The sequence below is a fragment of the Cnephaeus nilssonii genome (assembly GCF_951640355.1).
Source record: "Cnephaeus nilssonii genome assembly, chromosome: 4".
NCBI lineage: Eukaryota > Metazoa > Chordata > Mammalia > Chiroptera > Vespertilionidae > Cnephaeus > Cnephaeus nilssonii.
In genome coordinates, this window is record NC_137075.1 from 10,437,832 (window position 1) to 10,458,232 (window position 20,401).

The following is a 20,401-nucleotide window of genomic DNA, read 5'->3' on the forward strand; positions in this document are numbered from 1 at the left end:
AAGAAGAACCAAGAAGAAATAAAATATGACATTGCTGCTGTAAAGAACTCAATAGAAAGCATCAACAGTAGACTAGAAGAAGCAGAGGACCGCATCAGGGAGCTAGAAGACAAAGTGGGGAAAAATACCCAAGTAGAGCAGCTTCTAGAAAAAAAAATGAAAAAGCAGGAGGAGAGCATAAGGGAACTTTGGGACAACACGAAACAAAACAACATCCGCATAATAGAGGTTCCAGAAGGAGAGGAAACTGAGCAAGAAATAGAAAACCTGTTTGACGAAATAATGACAGAAAACTTCCCTGATATAGGGGGGGAAAACCCACACAAATCCAAGAAACTCACAGAGTCCCAAGCAAAATCAACCCCAAAAGACCGATGCAAAGGCACATTATAATTAAATTGGGAAACACCAACGACAAAGTAAGAATCTTAAAGGCTTCCAGAGAGAGACAGACAGTCACATACAAAGGAATCCCCATCAGACTAGCAATGATTTCTCAACAGAAACTCATGAGGCCAGAAAAAAAAGGAATGTAATATAGAAAGTCATGCAAAGGAAGGGTATGAATCCAAGATTACTGTACCTAGCGAGGCTATCAATCAAAATTGAAGGTTAAATCAGGAGCTTAACAGACAAAAAGGACTAAGGGAATTTATTATCACCAAACCAGCAATGCAAGAAATGCTAAACAATCTGCTATAAAAAAAAGAAATAAGAAGTGAAGAAGGAACACAGGGGTAAAGAATAAAAATGGCAACAAATAAGTACATATCAATAGTAACTTTAAATGGGAATGGATTACATGCCCCAATGAAAAGACATAAGGTAACAGATTAGATAAGAAAACATGACCCATATATCTGCTGTCTACAAGAAACCCAGCTCAGAAAAAAAGCCCACCTGCACACAGACTGAGGGTGAAGGGATGGAAAAAGGTTTTTCAGATGAATGGAAATGAAAAAAAAAAAAAAAACATGGGGTAGCAATACTTATATCTGACAAATTAGATCTCAAAGTGAAGGACATAACAAAAGATAAGGAAAGCCACTTCATAATACTAAAGGGAGCAATTCAACAAGAAGAAATAACTCTGGTAAACATATACGCACCCAATAGAGGAACACCCATATAAATAAAAAAATTCCTGGAGCATATAAAGGGAGAAATTGACAGCAATACAATCATTGTAGGAGACTTTCATACCGCACTATCACCATTGGACAAATTCTCTAAACAAAAAATCAGCAAAGAAACATCAATCCTAAATGACTCACTAGACCAGATGGAATTAATGGACATCTTCCGAACATTTCACCCCAAAACCACAAAATATACATTCTTCTCAGGTGCACATGGGTCATTTTCAAAGACAGATCAGATGTTGGGACATAGGCAAAGTCTCTTCAAATTCAAGAAGATAGAAATCATATCAAGCATCTTCTCAGATCACAGTGGCATAAAACTGGAAATCAACTACAATAAAAACAATCCAAAGAAATCAAACACATGGAGACTAAAAAGAATGCTATTAAACAATGACTGGGTTACCAGAGAGATCAAAGAAGAAATAAAAAACATCCTGCAACAAATGACAATTAAAACACAACAATCCAAAATCTATCAGACACAGTGAAAGCAGTCTTGAGAGGGAAGTTCATAGCTCTACAAGCCTGCTGCAAAAAACAAGAAACAATGGTAATAAATTACCTAAACCTACAACTCAAAGAGTTAGAAAAAGAGCAACAAGAAAAGCCCAGTGTAAGCAGAAGGAAGGAAATAATAAAGATCAGAGCGGAGACAAACTACATAGAGACCAAAGAAACAATACAAAATATCAACAAAACCAAGAGCTGGTTCTTTGAAAGGATAAACAAGATTGATGAACCTCTAGCCAGGCTCACCAAAAAGCAAAGAAAGAGGACCCAAATAAACAAAATCAGAAATGATAGAGGTGAAATAACAACAGACCCCACCGAAATACAAAGGATTGTTAAAAAATACTACAAACAAATTTATTCCAACAAACTGGACAACCTGGAGTAAATGGACATATTCCTAGAAAAATATAACCTTCCAAAACTCAATCAGGAAGAATCTAAACAGCTCTATAGGCCCATAACTATGGAAGACATTGAAGCAGTCATTAAAAAGCTTCCGGCAAACAAAAGCCTGGGGCCAAACAGCTTCACAGGAGAGTTTTACCAAACATTTAAGGAAGAACTAAAACCTATCCTCCTCAGACTATTCCAAAAAATTCAAGAGGAAGGAACACTTCCAAGCTCCTTCTATGAAGCCAGCATCACCCTAATGTCAAAACCAGATAAAGACAACACAATGAAAGAGAATTACAGGACAATATGCCTCATGAACATAGATGCCAAAATCCTCAACAAAACTCTAGCAAATCAGCTCCAGTAGTACATCAGAAAGATCATACACCATGACCAAGTAGGATTTATCCCAGGAATGCAAGGATGGTACAATATCCACAAATCAATAAATTAGATACATCACATAAACAAATTGAGATATAAAAATCATATAGTTATATCAATTGATGAAGAAAAATCATTTGACAAAATCCAACACCCTTTCTTGATAAAGACTCTCAACAAGGTGGGAGTGGAAGGATCATACCTCAACATAATAAAAACTATATATGATAAACCCACCGCTAACACCATACTCAATGGTCAAAAACTAAAACCATTTCCCCTAAGAACAGGAACAAGACAGGGATACCCAATCTCACCACTCCTGTTCGACATAGTACTGGAAGTATTAGCCTTTGCGATTAGACAAGAAGAAATAAAAGGCATCCAAATTGGAAAAGAAGAACTAAAGCTGTCCTTATTTGCAGATGACATGATATTGTACATAAAAATCATGAAAGACTCCATTAAAAACTAATAGACTTAAGAAATGAATTCGGCAATGTAGCAGGATACAAAATTAATGCCAAGGAATCTATGGCATTTCTATACACCAATAGTCAACTTACAAAAAGAGAGACTAAAAAAAGTCCCATTTACCATCACACCAAAAAAAAAAAAAAGAAATATTATTCCCCCTAGGAATAAAATTAACTAAGGAGGTAAAAGACCTATATGCGAAAAACTACAGGACACTGAAAAAAGAGATAGAAGAAGACGTAAACAGATGGAAGAACATACCATGTTCATGGATTGGTAGACTCAACATCATTAAAATGTCCATACTGCCCAAAGCAATCTATAGATTCAATGCACTCCCCAATAAAATACCAATGGCATATTTCATAGACCTAGAAAGAACTCCCCAAAAATTCATCTGGAATAAAATACAACCCCCATAGGCACAGTAATCCTGAGGGGGGGGGGGGAAGAATAAAGTAGGAGGGTTCTCAATACCAGATTTCAAGCTGTATTACAAAGCCACTGTTCTCAAAACAGCCTGGTACTGGCACAAGAACAGACATATAGACCAATGAAATAGAATAGAGAATCCAGATATCGACCCAAACCACTATGTTCAATTAATATTTGACAAAGGAGGCATGAACATACAATGGAGTCAAGACAGTCTCTTCAATAAATGGTGTTGGGAAAATTGGATAGATACATGCAAAAAAATGAAACTAGATCAACAACTTACACAATACACAAAAATAAACTCAAAATGCATACAGGATTTAAACATAAGACTGGAAACCATAAAAATACTAGAGGAATCCACAGGCAGCAAAATCTCAGACATGTGCTGAAAAAACTTCTTCACTGATACTGCTCCTAGAGCAGTGGTAGCTAAAGAGAAAATAAACAAATGGGACTACATCAAAATAAAAAGCTTTTGCACAGCAAAAGAAAGCATCAACAAAACAACAAGAAAGCCCACTGTATGGGAGAACATAGTTGCAAATGTTATCACTGATAAAGGTTTAATCTCCAACATCTACAGGCAACTTATACAATTTAATGAAAGATAAATGACCCAATAAAAAAATGGGCAACGAACCTAAATAGAATCTTTTTGAATGAAGACAGAAGGAAGGCCAAGAGACACATGAAAATATGCTCAAAGTCACTAATTATCCAAGAGATGCAAATCAAAACGACAATGCAGTACCATCTCACACCTGTCAGAATGGCTATCATCAACAAATCAACAAACGACAAATGTTGGCGAGGATGCAGAGAAAAAGGAACCCTTGTGCACTGCTGGTGGGAATGCAGACTGGTGCAGCCACTGTGGAGAACAGTATGGAGTTTCCTCAAAAGTTAAAAATGGAACTGCCATTTGACCCAGTAATACCACTTCTAGGAATATATCCTAAGAAACTAGAAACACCAATCAGAAAGGATATATGCACCCCTATGTTCATAGCAGCACAATTTACAATAGCTAAGATTTGGAAACAGCCTAGGTGCCCGTCAGCAGATGACTGGATCAGAAAACTATGGTACATCTACACAATGGAATACTATGCTGCCATAAAAAAAGAAGGAATTCTTACCATTTGCAGCAACCTGGTTAGAACTGGAGAACATTATGCTGAGTGAAATAAGCCAGTCAATGAAAGAAAAATACCACATGATCTCACTCATTTGTGGATAATAAAGAACATTATAAACTGATGAACAAAAAGATAGATACAGAGGCAGTAAAGCATCATACTGTCAAATTACAGCGGGAAGGTTAGGGAGAGGTGGGGGATATAAGAGATCAATCTAAGGACTTGTATGCATGCATATAAGCATAACCAATGGATACAAAACACTGGGGGGTGAGGACATGTATGGGAGTGGGGGGGGGCAATGGTAAGATATGTACACATATAATACCTTAATAAAAAAATGGAAAAAATCTTCTGAACCATATATGGCCCCCTTTACCCTTTACTAGCCCCTACAGCCCTTCCCTCTGGTAACAACCATATTGGTCTGTATCTATGAGTTTCAGTTTTTACTCTGCATATACGTGACATGTTGTTCTTAGATTTTTCTCTTTTTTTATTAAAAGTATTGGGGTGACATGGGTTCACAAAACATATAAGTTTCAAGTATACAATTCAACAAAATATCATATCTACAATGTCTCATGTGCCCATCGCACCATTCTCCCCAACTGTGTGTGTGTGTGTGTGTGTGTGTGTGTGTGTGTGTGTGTGTGTGTGTAGTTTCTGGCTATCACCACACAGTTGTCTTTAGCTATGTGTTATATGTATATATTTATGAGGAGTTTTTGCTTGATCCCTGATCTCTTCACCTTCTGTCATCCAGATCCTGAACCACTCTTCCCTCTAACAGCTGTGGATTCTAATAAACAAAATAAACTGACGAACAAAATAAAAACAGAGGCATGGATAAATGATTCTTAGCTTTTTTCTGGACTGACTTATTTCGTTTAGCATAATATCCTCACATCCATCCATGTTGTCGCAAATGATATTTCATCTTTTTTTATGGTTGAGTAGTATTCCATTGCATACTATGTACCACCTTTTCTTTTTTCTTAATGTACCTTTATTGTTGAAGGTATTACAGATGTCCCTTTTGTTGGTTTGTGATTTTATTTTCCCATTGACCCCCTTGACCCCATACCAGCCCTTTACAGGCCTTCACCATTCTATTGTCTGTATCCATGGGTTATGCATATATGCATATAAGTTACCTGGTTAATCACTACCCCCTCTCTCCTCCACCTTCCCTCTGAAATTCGTCAGTCTGTTCCATGCTTCTATTTCTGTGGACCTAATTTGTTCGTCAGTTATCTTTTTCATTAGATTCCACATATAAGTGAAATCATATGGTACTTATCTCTGACTGGCTTATTTCGCTTAACATAATACTCTCCAGGTACATCCATGCTTTTGCAAATAGTAAGAGATCTTTCTTTTTACAGATGTGTAATTTTCCATTGTGTAAATGTACCACAGCTTTCTAATCCACTCATCTGCTGATGGGCACTTAGTCTGCCATTTCCAAATCTTAGCTATTGTAAATTACATTGCTATGAACATAGGGGTACATATGTTTTGTTTTATTTTGTTTTTCTGACTGGTGTTTCTAATTTCTTAAGATTTTAGTCCTAGAAGTGGTACCACTGGATCAAGTGGGAGTTCATTTTTCTTTTTTTGAGGAAAGTCCATACTGTTTTTCACAATGGCTGCACCAATCTGCTTTCCCACCAGCAGTGTACAAGGGTTCCCTTTTCTACACATCCTCGCCTGCACATGTTTTTGATTTTTTGATATGCATTCTAACAGGTGTGAGGTGATAGCTCATTGTCATTTTATTTGCATCTCTCAGAAAATCAGTCAATTTGAGCATTTTTTCAAATGTCTCTTGGCCATCTGTATGTCTACTTTGGAGAAGTGTCTATTTAGGGCCGTTGCCCATTTTTAAACTGGATTGTTTGTCTTCCTTTTGTTAAATTATATGAGTTCCTTATATATTTTGGATATTAACCATTTATCAGATGTATCATTGCCAAATATATTCTCCAAGGCAGTGGGTTCCCTTTTCATTTTGTTGGTTTCTTTTGCTGTACAGAAGCTTTTTATTTTGATGTCGTATCATTTCTTTATTTTCTCCTTAGTTTCCTTTCCCCTAGGAAATGTATCAGTAAATATATTGAGGAGATGTCTGAGATTTTGCTGCCTATGGTTTCTTCTAAGATTTTTATGGTTTTACAATTTATATTTAAGTCTTTTATCCATTTTTAGTTAATCCATTTTTAGTTTATTCTTACATTTAAGTTGTTTATCTATGATGTAAGTTGGGAGTCTATTTCTTTTTTTTTTTTTTTCGCATGTATCTGTCCAACTTTCCCAACACCATTTATTGAAGAGATTATATTAACTCTGTTATGTGCTCTTTCCTACTTTGTCAAATATTGATTGAGCATAATGACTTGGGTTAATTTCTGAGGTCTCTTTTCTGTTCCATTGATCTATATGCCTGTTATTCTGCCAGCACCAGGCTGTTCTAAATACAGTGATTTGTAGTATACTTTTATATCTGATAATGTGATTCCCTCCTACTTTGTTCTTCTTTCTCAAAATTGCTGTGGCTATTTGTGGTCTTTTGTTTTTCTTTTCTTTTTTTTCTTTTTTTTTTTGGTTCCATATAAATTTTGGAGTGCTTGATCTAGATCTGTGAAATATGCTGTTGATATTTTAATGGGAATTACATTGAATCTATAGATTGCTTTGGGTAGTATAGACATTTCAATTCTACCAATCCATGAACATGGTATATTCTTCCACTTGTTTATTAGTTAAGAACAACATAGGAGTGATATCAATACCAGGTATCAAGCTGTATTACAAAGCTACTGTTCTCAAAACAGCCTGGTACTGACACAAGAACAGACATATAGATCAATGGAATAGAATAGAGAACCCAGAAATTGACCCAAACCAATATGCTCAATTAATAATTGACAAAGAAGGCATGAACATACAATGGAGTCAAGACAGTCTCTTCAATAAATGGTATTGGGAAAATTGGACAGATACATGCAAAAAAAATAAAACTAAACCACAAACTTACACCATACACAAAAATAAACACAAAATGGATAAAGGACTTAAACATAAGACAGGAAACCATAAAAATACAAGAGGAATCCACAGGCAGCGAAATCTCAGACATATGCCAAAGCAATTTCTTCACCAATACCGCTCTTACAGCAATAGAAACTAAAGAGAAAATAAACAAATGGGACTACGTCAAAATAAAAAGCTTTTGCACAGCAAGGGAAACCATCAACAAAACAACAAGAAAGCCCACTGTATGGGAGAACATATTTGCAAATGTTATCACTGATAAAGGTTTAATCTACAACTTTTACAGGGAACTCATACAACATAATAAAAGGAACATAAACGATCCAATAAAAAAAAGGGCAATGGACCTAAATAGATACTTTTCAAAAGAAAACAGAAAGAAGGCTAAGAGACATATAAAAACATGCTCAAAGTCACTAATTATTCAAGAGATGCAAATCAAAATGACAATGCAGTACCATCTCACACCTATCAGAATGGCTATCATCAACAAATCAACACACGACTAGTGCTGGCAAGGATGTGGAGAAAAAGGAACCCTCGTGCACTGCTGGTGGGAATGCAGACTGGTGCAGCCACTGTGGAGAACAGTTTGGAGTTTCCTCAAAACACTAAAAATGGAACAACCATTTGACCCAGTAATACCACTTCTAGGAATATATCCCAAGAAAACAGAAACACCAATCAGAAAGGATATATGCACCCCTATGTTCATAGCAGCACAATTTACAATAGCTAAGATTTGGAAACAGCCTAAATGCCCATCAGCAGAAGAGTGGATTAGAAAACTATGGTACATCTACACAATGGAATACTATGCTGCTGTAAAAAAGAAGGCATTCTTACCATTTGCAGCAGCATGGATGGAACTGGAGAGCATTATGCTAAGCAAAATAAGCCTGTCAGTGAAAGAGAAATACCACATGATCTCACTCATTTATGGATAATAAAGAACATTATAACCTGATGAACAAAAAGATTGATACAGTGGCAGAGAAGCATGGAACAGACTGTCAAATTACAGCGGGAAAGCTGGGGAGGAGGGAGGGAGGTAAAAGATCAACCGAAGGACTTGTATGCATCCATATAAACATAACCAATGGATACAAGACACTGGGGGGCATGTATGGGAGTGGGTGGGGGGAAATGGGGGAGTATGGACACATGTACTACCTTAATCAATAAAAAATGTTTAAAAAAAACTGTGGTACATTTACACATTGAAATACTACTTGGCTATAAAAAAGTAAATCTTACCCATTGTAATGGCATAGATGGACCAGAAGAGCATATGTTAAGTGAAATAAGCCAGTCAGAGAAATACAAGTACCACATGATTTCACTCACATGTGAAATTACTAATTCTTTCTTAATCTCTTTTATTGAATTCTTATCCAGAATTTCTATTTGGTTCTTTTTTTTAAGTTGCAATCTTTTTAGTGAAGTACTTGTTTTGCTTGTTGATTTGGTTTCTGAGTTCATTAAACTGCCTGTATTTTCTTGCATCCTGTACTTTTTTTTTTTTTTTCAGAACTGCAATCTTGAATTCTCTGTCATTTAAATCAGTGGTCGCCAACCTTTCAGACCTCACGGACCACCTGTTGGCGACCACTGATTTAAATCATATATTTCCATGTTTTTAAGTTTATCTTCTGGAGAATTTCATTTTCTATCTGAGCTGCCTTGTTATCTTGGTTCTTCATAGTATTTGATGTGATCCTTCTCTGTCTAGGCATCTATGTATGAGTGGCACTTCTCTAGTAGATTGATAAGAGGTAGTCATTCAATTGTTTTCTGGTGGATGACACTGAATCACAAGTTTTTCAACTCTCTTGCACTTCTCAGGCTTTTCAGATCTCTGTAAGATGGTGGTAAATGGCCTGTGTTTCCTGGGAAAGTGGGAGCCTCCCCTGTGACCTGGTTATCCACAGGGGCATGTAGTAGGCAATGGAGCTCCAAATCCATAAAATCCCAGTGCTGTCCTCCCCAGTCAGACACTGACAGCAGAGCAGCTGCCAATGTAATGGGGTAGAGTGAACTGGAGGAACCCAGCCACCTCCTTTGTTGTTCTGCCATAGGCAATCAGCATATCTTCATGATGTCCCCTGGTGCCTCCACTTGACCCTGAGACGAGTTGCAGAGTGCCCCCTTTGCTCAGGGAAAAAGGTGTTTCTGTAGACCCAGTTCTTGGGTTTGCAGATAATGTGCTCTGGAATCCAACACAAAGTAGGAGGGAAGACAAGCTCTGGGAGGTTAAGGGAAGGTGGCCAGGGTCCATGGCTTTGTTTCTCTGTCTGGAATGCTAACTTCCAGACAACCATGACCACAATTCTGTGCTTTGTCCCTGCCCAGGTCACTGGGCTCAGCCACAGCTCCTACCGCCCATTCTTGCAGGAACACTCACTAAGTGCTCCTCCTGGCTGAAGGGAGTGGCAGCCACGACCTTACTGTTCCACTCTCTGGGCTGAGCCATGCAGTGAGCTCCAGGCTGCAGGTCAGTGTTCGTAGCTCCTTTGAGCTCTTCTCCCATCTTGCCTACCCCATTGGCTCCCACTTGCTCACCTTTATTTCTTTTTTTAAAATATTCACCCAAGGATATGCCTTTTCTTGGACTTTTTGAGAGGGAGAGAAGAAAGAGAGAAATGTCAGTGTGCAAGAGAAACATTGATTAGTTGCCTCACACACGTACCCCAATCAGGGATCGAACCTGCACCCTGGGTATATGCCCTGACCGGGATAATGCTCCAACCAACTAAGCCACATGAGGCAGAGCTACTTGCCCACTTTTTGGTGTTTCAATGCACAGATATCTCAGACATTGTGCATTGAGCAGGGAATCCTTTGTGGAATAATAACCGTTCAAACTGTTGAAGCTTCAAGGGGAGAGAACAAGGCTATCTCTCATGCCACCATTCCTCTGACGTCACTTCCCAAATCTCCAAATAATTTTTAAAATTAGCTATGAAGTGCTAATGAGAGATAGACCTATGACTGAAGGGAAATGTAGCATTAAATTAGAAAGACATGAGCATATTTAAAAACTGAAAGGAGGGACACAGTTTGAATGACAAAAGTTTAATATACAAGAGAGATGATTAATCAAATTTCTTGAGAAGTCAAGATGAGACCAAACAGAAGTAAAAGAATGAATTTTATGTAGGAGAAGGAACAATAAACTCTGATTAACAGGAGGAAGGGAACATAGAATGAGTATGCATGTAAATAAGTTGGGGTGTGTGTGTGTGTGTGTGTGTGTGTGTGTGTGTGTGTGTGTATGTATGTGTGTGTGTTGGTAGCAGGAATTCTAACCAGTGCCTTGTATTTCAAGCATTTCAAGCACTTGGGTGAAAGTGAAGAGGAAAATGGGACAAAGTGGGTGAGTTTGAGATGGTGTCTGAAAAGGGTTGAAATCAATTTCAGATGAGATAGAATTTCCAAGCAGTTTTTGCATTTGACCTATTATATCACTTTTTTCAGCAGTGTTTCACAGCTAAACCCAAAGAGTGAATAATGACATTTATTCAGGGTTATGTTTTGTTAGACAAGTGCAACAAGAAAAAAAGAAACAAAGAGGTAAAAGAGATTAGGAAATTAAGAAGTTCACTGTGATGGAGTACATAGTCTACAAACTGAAGAAAGATGAGTAAAAAGACTGCAAGACAGAGAAATAAATGAACTAGTGGTCTTGACTTCAAAAGTGGCCAGAACAGTATTTAAAATAATAATTGGAAAGATAGATATCTCTAATTTAAGAATGAGTTGCCTGAATTAGTAATTTTTAAAGTAAAACAATTTGATAAATGGTAAGGTCTAGAGTCAGTGGTTCTCAACCTTTCTAATGCCGCGACCCTTTAATACAGTTCCTCATGTTATGGTGACCCCCAACTTTAAAATTATTTTCGTTGCTACTTCATAACTGTAATTTTGCTACTGTTATGAATCGTAATGTAAATATCTGTGTTTTCCAATGGTCTTAGGCTCTACAGCAGTGGTTCTCAACCTGTGGGTCACGACCCACAGGTTGAGAACCGCTAGCAGGGTCGCCTAAGAGAACCGCTGCTGTAGAGCCTAAGACCATCGGAAAACACAGATATTTACATTATGATTCATAACAGTAGCAAAATTACAGTTATGAAGTAGCAACGAAAATAATTTTATGGTTGGGGGTCACCACAACATGAGGAACTGTATTAAAGGGTCACGGCATTAGAAAGGTTGAGAACCACTCGCTAAAGTGTGACCGGAAGTGGGGTCAGAGATAAAGAAGGACAGAGATCTTCAGAGATAAGAAGGTAAAGAAACTGAGAAACCAGAGTTTTGGATAAGTCTCACACATTGACACAGCTAAGTGTATAAAGAAGAGAGTGAGACAACTGCATGAAAAAAAATAGAATAAAAAGAGGTTGATACAAAAAAATAAGAAGGCAAAAGATAAGCTGCATTACCCAAATTGCAAAGAAGTACTGATTTTATAAGAGGGTGGGGGGAAATAGTGAACTTCACCCCAATCCTACTTCTCTGGAAAGATAATGACCAATCTACCATAATCAAAGAACAACTACCAATACTCTTCCAGTGTCAGCATATCTAAAGCAAAGAGTTCAAGATCATAAAAGTTTACTTTGGGGCCAAAGGTAAAATAATAAAAAACTGCTAGGATTCCATGTCTAACTTTAATATTTAATTTATATTCCAAATAAATAAACCTCTTTAAAGTATCTGGGCTTTAAGAGTGTTTAATTGGGCTAACCACAAACATATCCAAGGGAGAACTAAAATAATTCCATGAATCACTAAAGCTATCCTGGAAATAATTTTGCTATATAAACAAATTACATAAAGTCTTTTCCAAAATAGAATTTAAAACCCCTAAGAACATACACCAGTAGTTTTCAAAAGGTACTAAAGCACCTGACAATCAAAAAGTACAAAAAAGTCATTAAAATAACATTAAATTTTTAAAAATACAAATATATAATTTAATAGTAAGCATATATATTATGCATGATTATTTAAGTAGAGGATAATTTTAAGTTGATAAGTTTTCTCTTGTCACTTATTATTTTATGTAAATTAGGGAAAGAATAATAATTAAATTTCTATTGTTCAATTTTAGATGAAAGAATGTACCAAACTCAGAGTATATCAGATATATACAGGAATGTAGTATATAAATCACTGAGACACTTGTATCTATCCATTCATTCTTTCTCTATGTAAATCAACATTATAACTAATGGTTACTCAAAAAAATTTAACTTATACTTCAAATTGGTTTATAAATGAGATAAAATATTAATTTAATTAACAATTAAGAAATGTTTTACTTACCTCTTCCATTTGATTGACCTGTCGCTGAAACCACTTTTTTAAAAAAATGAACAGAAAATAAATAATTATTGACAAGTTAAATTTCTGCAGTAAAACAAATGGGTATGTGTGTATGCATGTGTGTGTGTGTGTGTGTGTGTGTGTGTGTGTGAGAGAGAGAGAGAGAGAGAGAGAGAGAGAGAGAGAGAGAGAGAATTTTCATATATCTAAAATTAGTACTGAACCAAACATCATTTATCCTAGGACTCAGAAGAGGGCTAGTGTAGCATACAATTGGAATATAAAAATTTAAAATATATATAGCAGCAAGTAAAAGAATTTTACTACCTCAAACCTTAGAAACTTCATTTACATGTATTTCTGTATTTAATTTTAGTAAACTTAAACTGCAATATTTTGAACATACCTTAAAAAGAGATTCCAAAATCTGGAAAATAAAGTTGTAATTAAACATTTTAAAATAAAATTCTTCACAATGTGTGATAAAACATTTCATTCAAGTCTTGCAATTTTCAATCACAAAAATGTACAAATTATTAAAACATAAATCTAAAATCCAAAATAACAATATTTTAATATTTATAGGAAGATTTTAATACAACTTGCATAGACAACTTAGTTTTAGAGAAATATTTCCATCTTTATAGATCTATATTAAAAGAGATCCCAAAATAATTTACATATATGATTTTATATTTTTTAATTTAAGTTTAGAAAATAAAATTTAAATTCATCTCAAAAGAGCATTATTTATTCATATAGAAGAGAGTACAATAATGAAAAGCAAGCATTACCTTACCAAACATTATCTCTTCAATATATTTTTTTCTGCTAAAGGGCCTAAAAATCAAAATATAAAATACTACTACTACTAAATACTTTTAAAAGAAAATGCAAAGGTCTCGTATCGGAGCTTATAAGAGAAACTAAATATACAAAACCAATCACACAGTCTAAAATGTCAATATTTACCACTTAGAAAATGAACTGCTAAAATACATACACACACACACACTAACACACACACACTAACAGAGATAAAAATTTTGACATAAACTATTAAAGAAAATATTACTACATGCATTCAGGCAGAAGAATTGTTACTTAACAAAAAAAAATCAGGATAGCCTAAAGTTTCCCTTCTGAAACACTAACTATAGATCAATAGTCCAAAAAGTATGAACCCAAGACCTAAACAACCAACCAGATTTGTTAGTAATGCAAATTCTCAGGCCTCATTTCAGCCTACTAAATCAAAAACTTTGAGAGTAGGGCCAGCAATATATGTATAAACCAGCCCCCCAGTAGATTCCTTTGCATGCTAACATTTGAGAATCATATCAATATGGTCATAACTTGAATATTAAAAGAATTTTCTAACTGACTTATGAATCAATGAATATTGTGCTATATATAAAAGGCACACCTTAGCCCAGTCTGTGTTGCTCAGTGGTTGAAAAAGACTGATGAACCAGGAGGTCATGATTCAATTCCAAGTCAGGGCACATGCTTCAGGCTCAATCCCAGTGTGCAGGAGGCAGCCAATGAATGGTTCTCTCCCATCACTAATATTTCTCTCTCTCTCCCTTCCTCTCTGAAATCAATAATAAAAATCTATTTTTAAAAGACACACCTTAAATGCAGTGATTCAAAAAGTTAAAAATAAGATGATGGACAAATATTTATCACAAAAGAAAATGGAATTACTAAGAAAGTAGAATATGCAACCTCAAAACAAAATATTCAACCAAAACAGCATATCTTTGGACAAATAAGGATGCTTTATAATGTTACAACTCACATTCCACAATGAAGATACCACATTTGAGAGTATCTATATACCAAGTAACATAATCACCTATATAAAACAATTTGACAGGTTTAGTGGACAAAAAACAAATGATGACATTTTAAAAAGCAAACAATGTAATAAAGTAGAACCAATGTAATAAAGTAGAATATATGAAATACATTCTGACAGGCCCAGACTATATTCAAACAATAGAAAACATACTTTCTTTTCAAGTGCTCATGGGAAAAAATCACAGAATTAGGTTGTATATTAAGACATAAAGAAAACCAGTAAGTTATATAAAGCGGCAATATTACAAACAACACTCCTTGATCACAACACAATAAAACTGGACTGTAAAAATGTAATCAAAAAGGACCTTCCAGAAAACCAAGATGGCGACATAGGTAAACAACTATACTTGCTGCCTCTCCCAACAACATTAAATTACAACTAAAAGGCAGAACAACTACCATCCAGAACCACAGGAAAGCTGGCTGAGTGGAAGTTCCACAACTAGAGAGGTGAAGAAAGTGCATTGAGACTGGTAAGAGGTGCAAAGGTGTGGAAAGTACTGGCACCTGGATGTGCTGCTCTTTTAATCAGGAGGGAGATACAAGCTCCTGCTTGCTCTGAACTCCAGTTGTGGGTGAGACTCTGGGGGACCCAGACACACACAGGGAGAAACTGGACTATCTTGCATCAGGACAGGAACACAAGGGCATCTTTCTCTCAGAGGTGCTCCCAGCGATCATTGTTCCTATAAGGGGGCCCGGGATGCAGAGACCTGGGGATCTCTCAGTTGCAGGGCAGACTGGCAGCCATTGCTGTTTGCTCTGCCCTGGTGATTCCCAGAGACCCCACCTCACCCAATTTACAACCCCACCCAAGCTGTGCGCAGAGGCTTTTGCATATGAATGGCCTGTCATTTCTACACCTAAAACCTGTCAAACTGCAGCTGGGTCAGAGAGCCCCAGAGCTTCCAAAAGAAGGCCCAAGGCCCAGCAGAACCAGCCTGCCTTGCTTCACAGCTGGGCCTCATCTGGGCACTTCCAAACCCCATAAAAAGAGGAGGAGTCTGCAGATTTCTCGGTAGCTCCTGCTGGGCAACCCCAGACAGTGGCTGACCTTAACCTCCTTGGAGATCCAAGAACCAGTGTACCCAGTAGTCAGAGTGAGATCATACAAGATTACAACTCTTCACATCCATAAAAGACACACTCAAGGGGCAGACTCAGTGAGCACCAAAGACCCACTGAAGCAAGTCCTGCCCCATAAGGGTGTCTCCTGTGTAGACACAGCTGGTCATCACAGCCAATTTGCCTGGAGGTCAATTCCTCCCAGGGATACCAATAGCAACCAAGGCTTAACTACAATAAGACTGTGCACACAGCCCACAAAGGGGTGCACCAAGAGCATCCACCTCAGGTGACTGGGGAGGCTGAGTCACTGGGCCCTATAGGACAGCTACCACACAAGGCCACTCTCTCAACTCAAGGAAACTTAGCAGCTACCCAGTACATAGAAACAAACACAGAAAAGCAGCCAAAATGTGGAGACAAAGAAACAAGTCACAAGTGAAAGAAATAGATGAAAGCAAACTACTGGATATAGAGTTCAAAACCACGGTTATAAGGTTACTCAAGAGCCTTCTAGAAACCTCTGAGAAATTTAGTGAGACCCTCAAGGATATGACAAAATGACCAATCAGAAATTAAACATACACTGACTGAAATAAAGAACAATATATAGAGATCCAACAGCAGACTAGAGGATCCTAAGAATCAAGTCAAAGATTTGAAATATGAGGAATCAAAAAACACCCAACAGGAAAAACAAAAAGAAAAAAGAATCCAAAAATATGAAGACAGTGTAAGGAGCCTCTGGGATAACTTCAAGTGTACCAACATCCAAATTATGGGGGTGCCAGAAGAAGAAAAAGAGCAAGATATTGAAAACTTATTTGAAGAAATAATGACAGAAAACTTCCCATACCTGGTGAAAGAAATAGACTTACAAGTCCAGGAAGCGCACAGAACCTCATACAAGAGGAATCCAAAGAGGACCACACCAAGACACATCATAATTAAAATGCCAAGGGCAAAAGACAAAGAGAGAATCTTAAAAATAGCAAGAGAAAAACAGTTAGTTACCTACAAGGAAGTACCCATATGACTGTCAGCTGATTTCTCAACAGAAACTATGCAGGCCAGAAGGGAGTGGCAAGAAATATTCAAAGTGATGAACAGCAAGAACCTACAACCAAAATTACTCTACCCAGCAAAGCTATCATTTAGAATTGCAGGTCAGATAAAGAGCATCACAAACAAGCAAAAGCTAAAGGAGTTCCTCACCACTAAAGCAGTATTACATGAAATGCTGAAGGGTATTCTCTAAGAAGAGGAAGAAGAAGAAAAAAGTAAAGATAAAAAATGTGAACAACAAAGTGAGAACAAATACATATCTATCAACAAGTGAACCTAAAAATCAAATGATTAAAAAACCTGATGAACAAAACATACTGGTGAATGTAATAGAGTCAGGGGCATGGAAATGGAGCTAACTGACAATTCTCAGGAGGAAGAGGTTTTGGGGGGGGGGGTGCTGGAAGAGATTGGACAAATAGTTTACACCTATGGACAAGGTCAGTGGGTGGGGGAGGCCTGTAGTGGGGTGGGAACTGGGTGGAGGGGAGCTTTGGAGGGGGGGCAAGAGGAACATCTGTAATAATCTGAATAAAGATTTTTTTATAAAAAAAGGACCTTCCTTTAGGATATTACTGAACAATTCTTAAGTGAATAGGGAATAGAAATTACAGAATTTCTAAAAACTAATAATAACTAAAACAATGCATATCATAAAGTATAGCACTGATCAGTGCAAAACTCATAGCCCCAAAAATATCAACACAAAAATCAAATAAAGTAAAACTTAAAACACTAGAAAAAAAATAAATGAAAAGATAACGTAAGGAAATAATGCAGCATGCAGGCCATGTATCATAGAAATGTATACTTAAAACCTATATAATTTTATTAACCAATGTCACCCCATTAAATTTAATTTTAAATAGAAAATACTAAAGAAAAAAAGCATAAACCATGGACACAGACAATATGGTAGTGAAGGCCTGGGCAAGGGAGGTGGGCAGGGCAGGGGTCAATGAGGGAAAAAGGGGACCTATGTAATACCTTCAGCAATAAAGATTAAATAATAATAATAACTTAAAAGCAAATATTAATGAAAAAAGAAAAAAATTAAATAATAGTAATAAAACAAATTTATGGTTCTTTGATTGGGTTGTGGGCTGCATCCCCATTAGGAAGGGTGCAAGAAGCAGCCAATCATTGACTCTCTCTCATTATTGATGTTTCTTTCTCACCCTCTCCCTTCCTCTAAGAAATCAATAAAAATATTTTAAAGTTAAAAAAAAAAGTGAAATCTTTTTTAAAAAAGAATAAATGGAAAAGGGAAATGTACCTATGGGTAAAAGGAAAATGATTAAAAATAAGACACTATTACAATGGCTAAGATCTGGAAACAGCGCAAGTGAATGAATAAAAAAAGCTGTGGGTCGGAAAATAAATAAAAGAAAAAAGAAAGAAAAAAAAAGCTGTGGGACATTTACACAATGGAATACTATGCAGCTGTAAAAAAAGGAAAGACCTCTTACCCTTTGAGACAGTGTGTAGGATCTGGAGACTATTGTGCTAAGAGAAATAAGCTATTCAGACCTAATTCTCTCTTCTAATTTTCTTTACTCTGATGGTCACTTATATTGGGGTTATCGGTGTCATGATTACATTTGTGTTCTTTTCTTTTTGTGTCGTGTCTTGTCGAGTTGCATTTTGCCCTGTTTGGTCAATGTGGGAGAGAGTAAGCCACAATACCAGACACCCAGAGAGGAGACACCATCCATGAATGGGTCAATAACACTCCAGACCCAACTACAGAGGCAGGAAGATGGTGTCAATGAGGGAGAGAGCATGAGTGAGTGAGGGAGGAAGGGAGGGAGCAAAAGGGGAGTGTATGGACGTATGGGGGGTGTGTGTGTACATGAGTGAGAAATAGATAGACCCTGCAGGACCTTCGGGGGGGCAGGCAGACCAGGCTTACCTAGCTGAGCAGCCTCTGCTACCATTTCAAACAGTCCTGGGGTGGCTGGCTTTACCACAGAGGCTGCTCCTTCTTGGAGGGGAGATCTGCTGTGACTGGGAGCCCAGCTTCACCTCCACCCAGGGTGCCCTCTGACATGACCCGGGACTCTAAAGCAAGCCCCGCCAGGGAACTGCTGACTCAGCTGTGGTCCCACAATCAATGAGTCTCAAGCCACACTGGCCATGGGCTCCTGTGATTTCCAAAGTGCACCACCCTCTAGCCGGCCCAAAGCTTTAGCCCAGGGCACCACGAGCACACAAGCAGCAGCAGTGCGAGCAGCCCACCCCGATCCAAGGAGCATCAGCCGCGTGCAGAGCCCACCCGCATCCAAGGAACAGCAGCCTCATGAGGCCTGCCCTCCTATGAGGAGCAGCAGCTGTGTGAGCAGCCTGCCTCCATCCTAGGAGCAGTAGCTGCACAAGCTGCCTGCCCCAGCCCAACCCCGTCCGAGAAGCAGCACCCTCATGCCCACCACCTGTCCAAGGGGCAGCAGCCATGCACAGTCGGTGCCCATCTGAGAAGCAAAAGCCTTGTGAGTAGCCCGACCCCATTTGAAGAGCAGTAACTGGGCGAACAGCCTGCACCCACCAGACAGAAGAGCCATCACTGCTGTAAGCTGCCGCATGAACAGCTCCCACCAGAGGAGCCACCACCAACTGAGGAGCAGCCACTGCTGCAGCCGCCCAAGGAGCAACCGCTACCCGAAAAGCTGCTACTGCCCAAGGAGCAGCCCCTGCAAGACTCGACACCTAGATCCTTCAGAGAGAACAAAAATGGGGAGACAAAGGAAAGAAAAGGAGGAAGCACCAGAAATAGAGCTAAGTGAAACAGAGGCATGCAATATGTCTAAAAAAATCGGAATAAGGGTCAAACATTTCATAGACTGGATGGATGAAAAAATCAACTTATGTAAGAATCAAAAAGAAATGAAGAGTGATATAGCTGCAATAAAAAATACCATGGAGGAAGATGACTGCCAACAGGAAGGCAGACAGCAAGATATTGCATGAGTGAGAGAATGAAAGGAGAGTGTGTGGTCACACGAGGAGTGTTTATTTGTGAGTTGAGGGACAGCTATATTCCAAGGGACTGTTGGGGATTGCTAGACAGTGTTCCCCTGACCAGGCAGCCTCCAATGCTGCTGAAATTTCTCCCGGAGCAACCGGCTCTGACACAGAGACCATGCCATCTTGAAGGGGAGAATGGCTGTTATTGGAAGTCTAAAAATCCTGGGAATCTACAACACCACCACCCAGGGAACAGCTTCGAACCCAGGAACACCAGACCCCAAGCAATGCAAATAGACAAACTCGGAGGAGCTCTGCACCTTCACACATAAAGGTCAGATTTCACCTAGAAAAAGGTGAGGTCTATGATCCAGGCAGGAGAGAAAAATGTGCACAAAGGGAGCTAGAGGACCCAGGGAAGTCTGCGCCCCCAAAAAATCTGCAGCCATTATGGCTAGCAGGATTCACGAATGTGGAAGGGGATGTGCAGGGCAGCTAACAGAAGGGAACTCTAAAAAGCAACCCATAGCCCTAACCGGTTTGGCTCAGTGGATAGAGCGTCAG

At 38.1% G+C, this 20,401-nt stretch overlaps 1 protein-coding gene across 1 annotated transcript in view; it reads right to left on the bottom strand.

Moving 5' to 3' along the window:
* The window catches only part of LOC307097523 (coiled-coil domain-containing protein 7-like), a gene marked incomplete at both ends in the record, with an annotated part of 279,504 nt that overhangs the window by 210,779 nt on the left and 48,324 nt on the right, over positions 1 to 20,401 (bottom strand). Inside the window, 2 exons of the mRNA XM_079767665.1 lie at positions 12,881 to 12,913; positions 13,287 to 13,307. Coding sequence (XP_079623791.1) covers positions 12,881 to 12,913; positions 13,287 to 13,307 — 54 coding nt within the window. The remainder of the gene's footprint in view (positions 1 to 12,880; positions 12,914 to 13,286; positions 13,308 to 20,401) is intronic.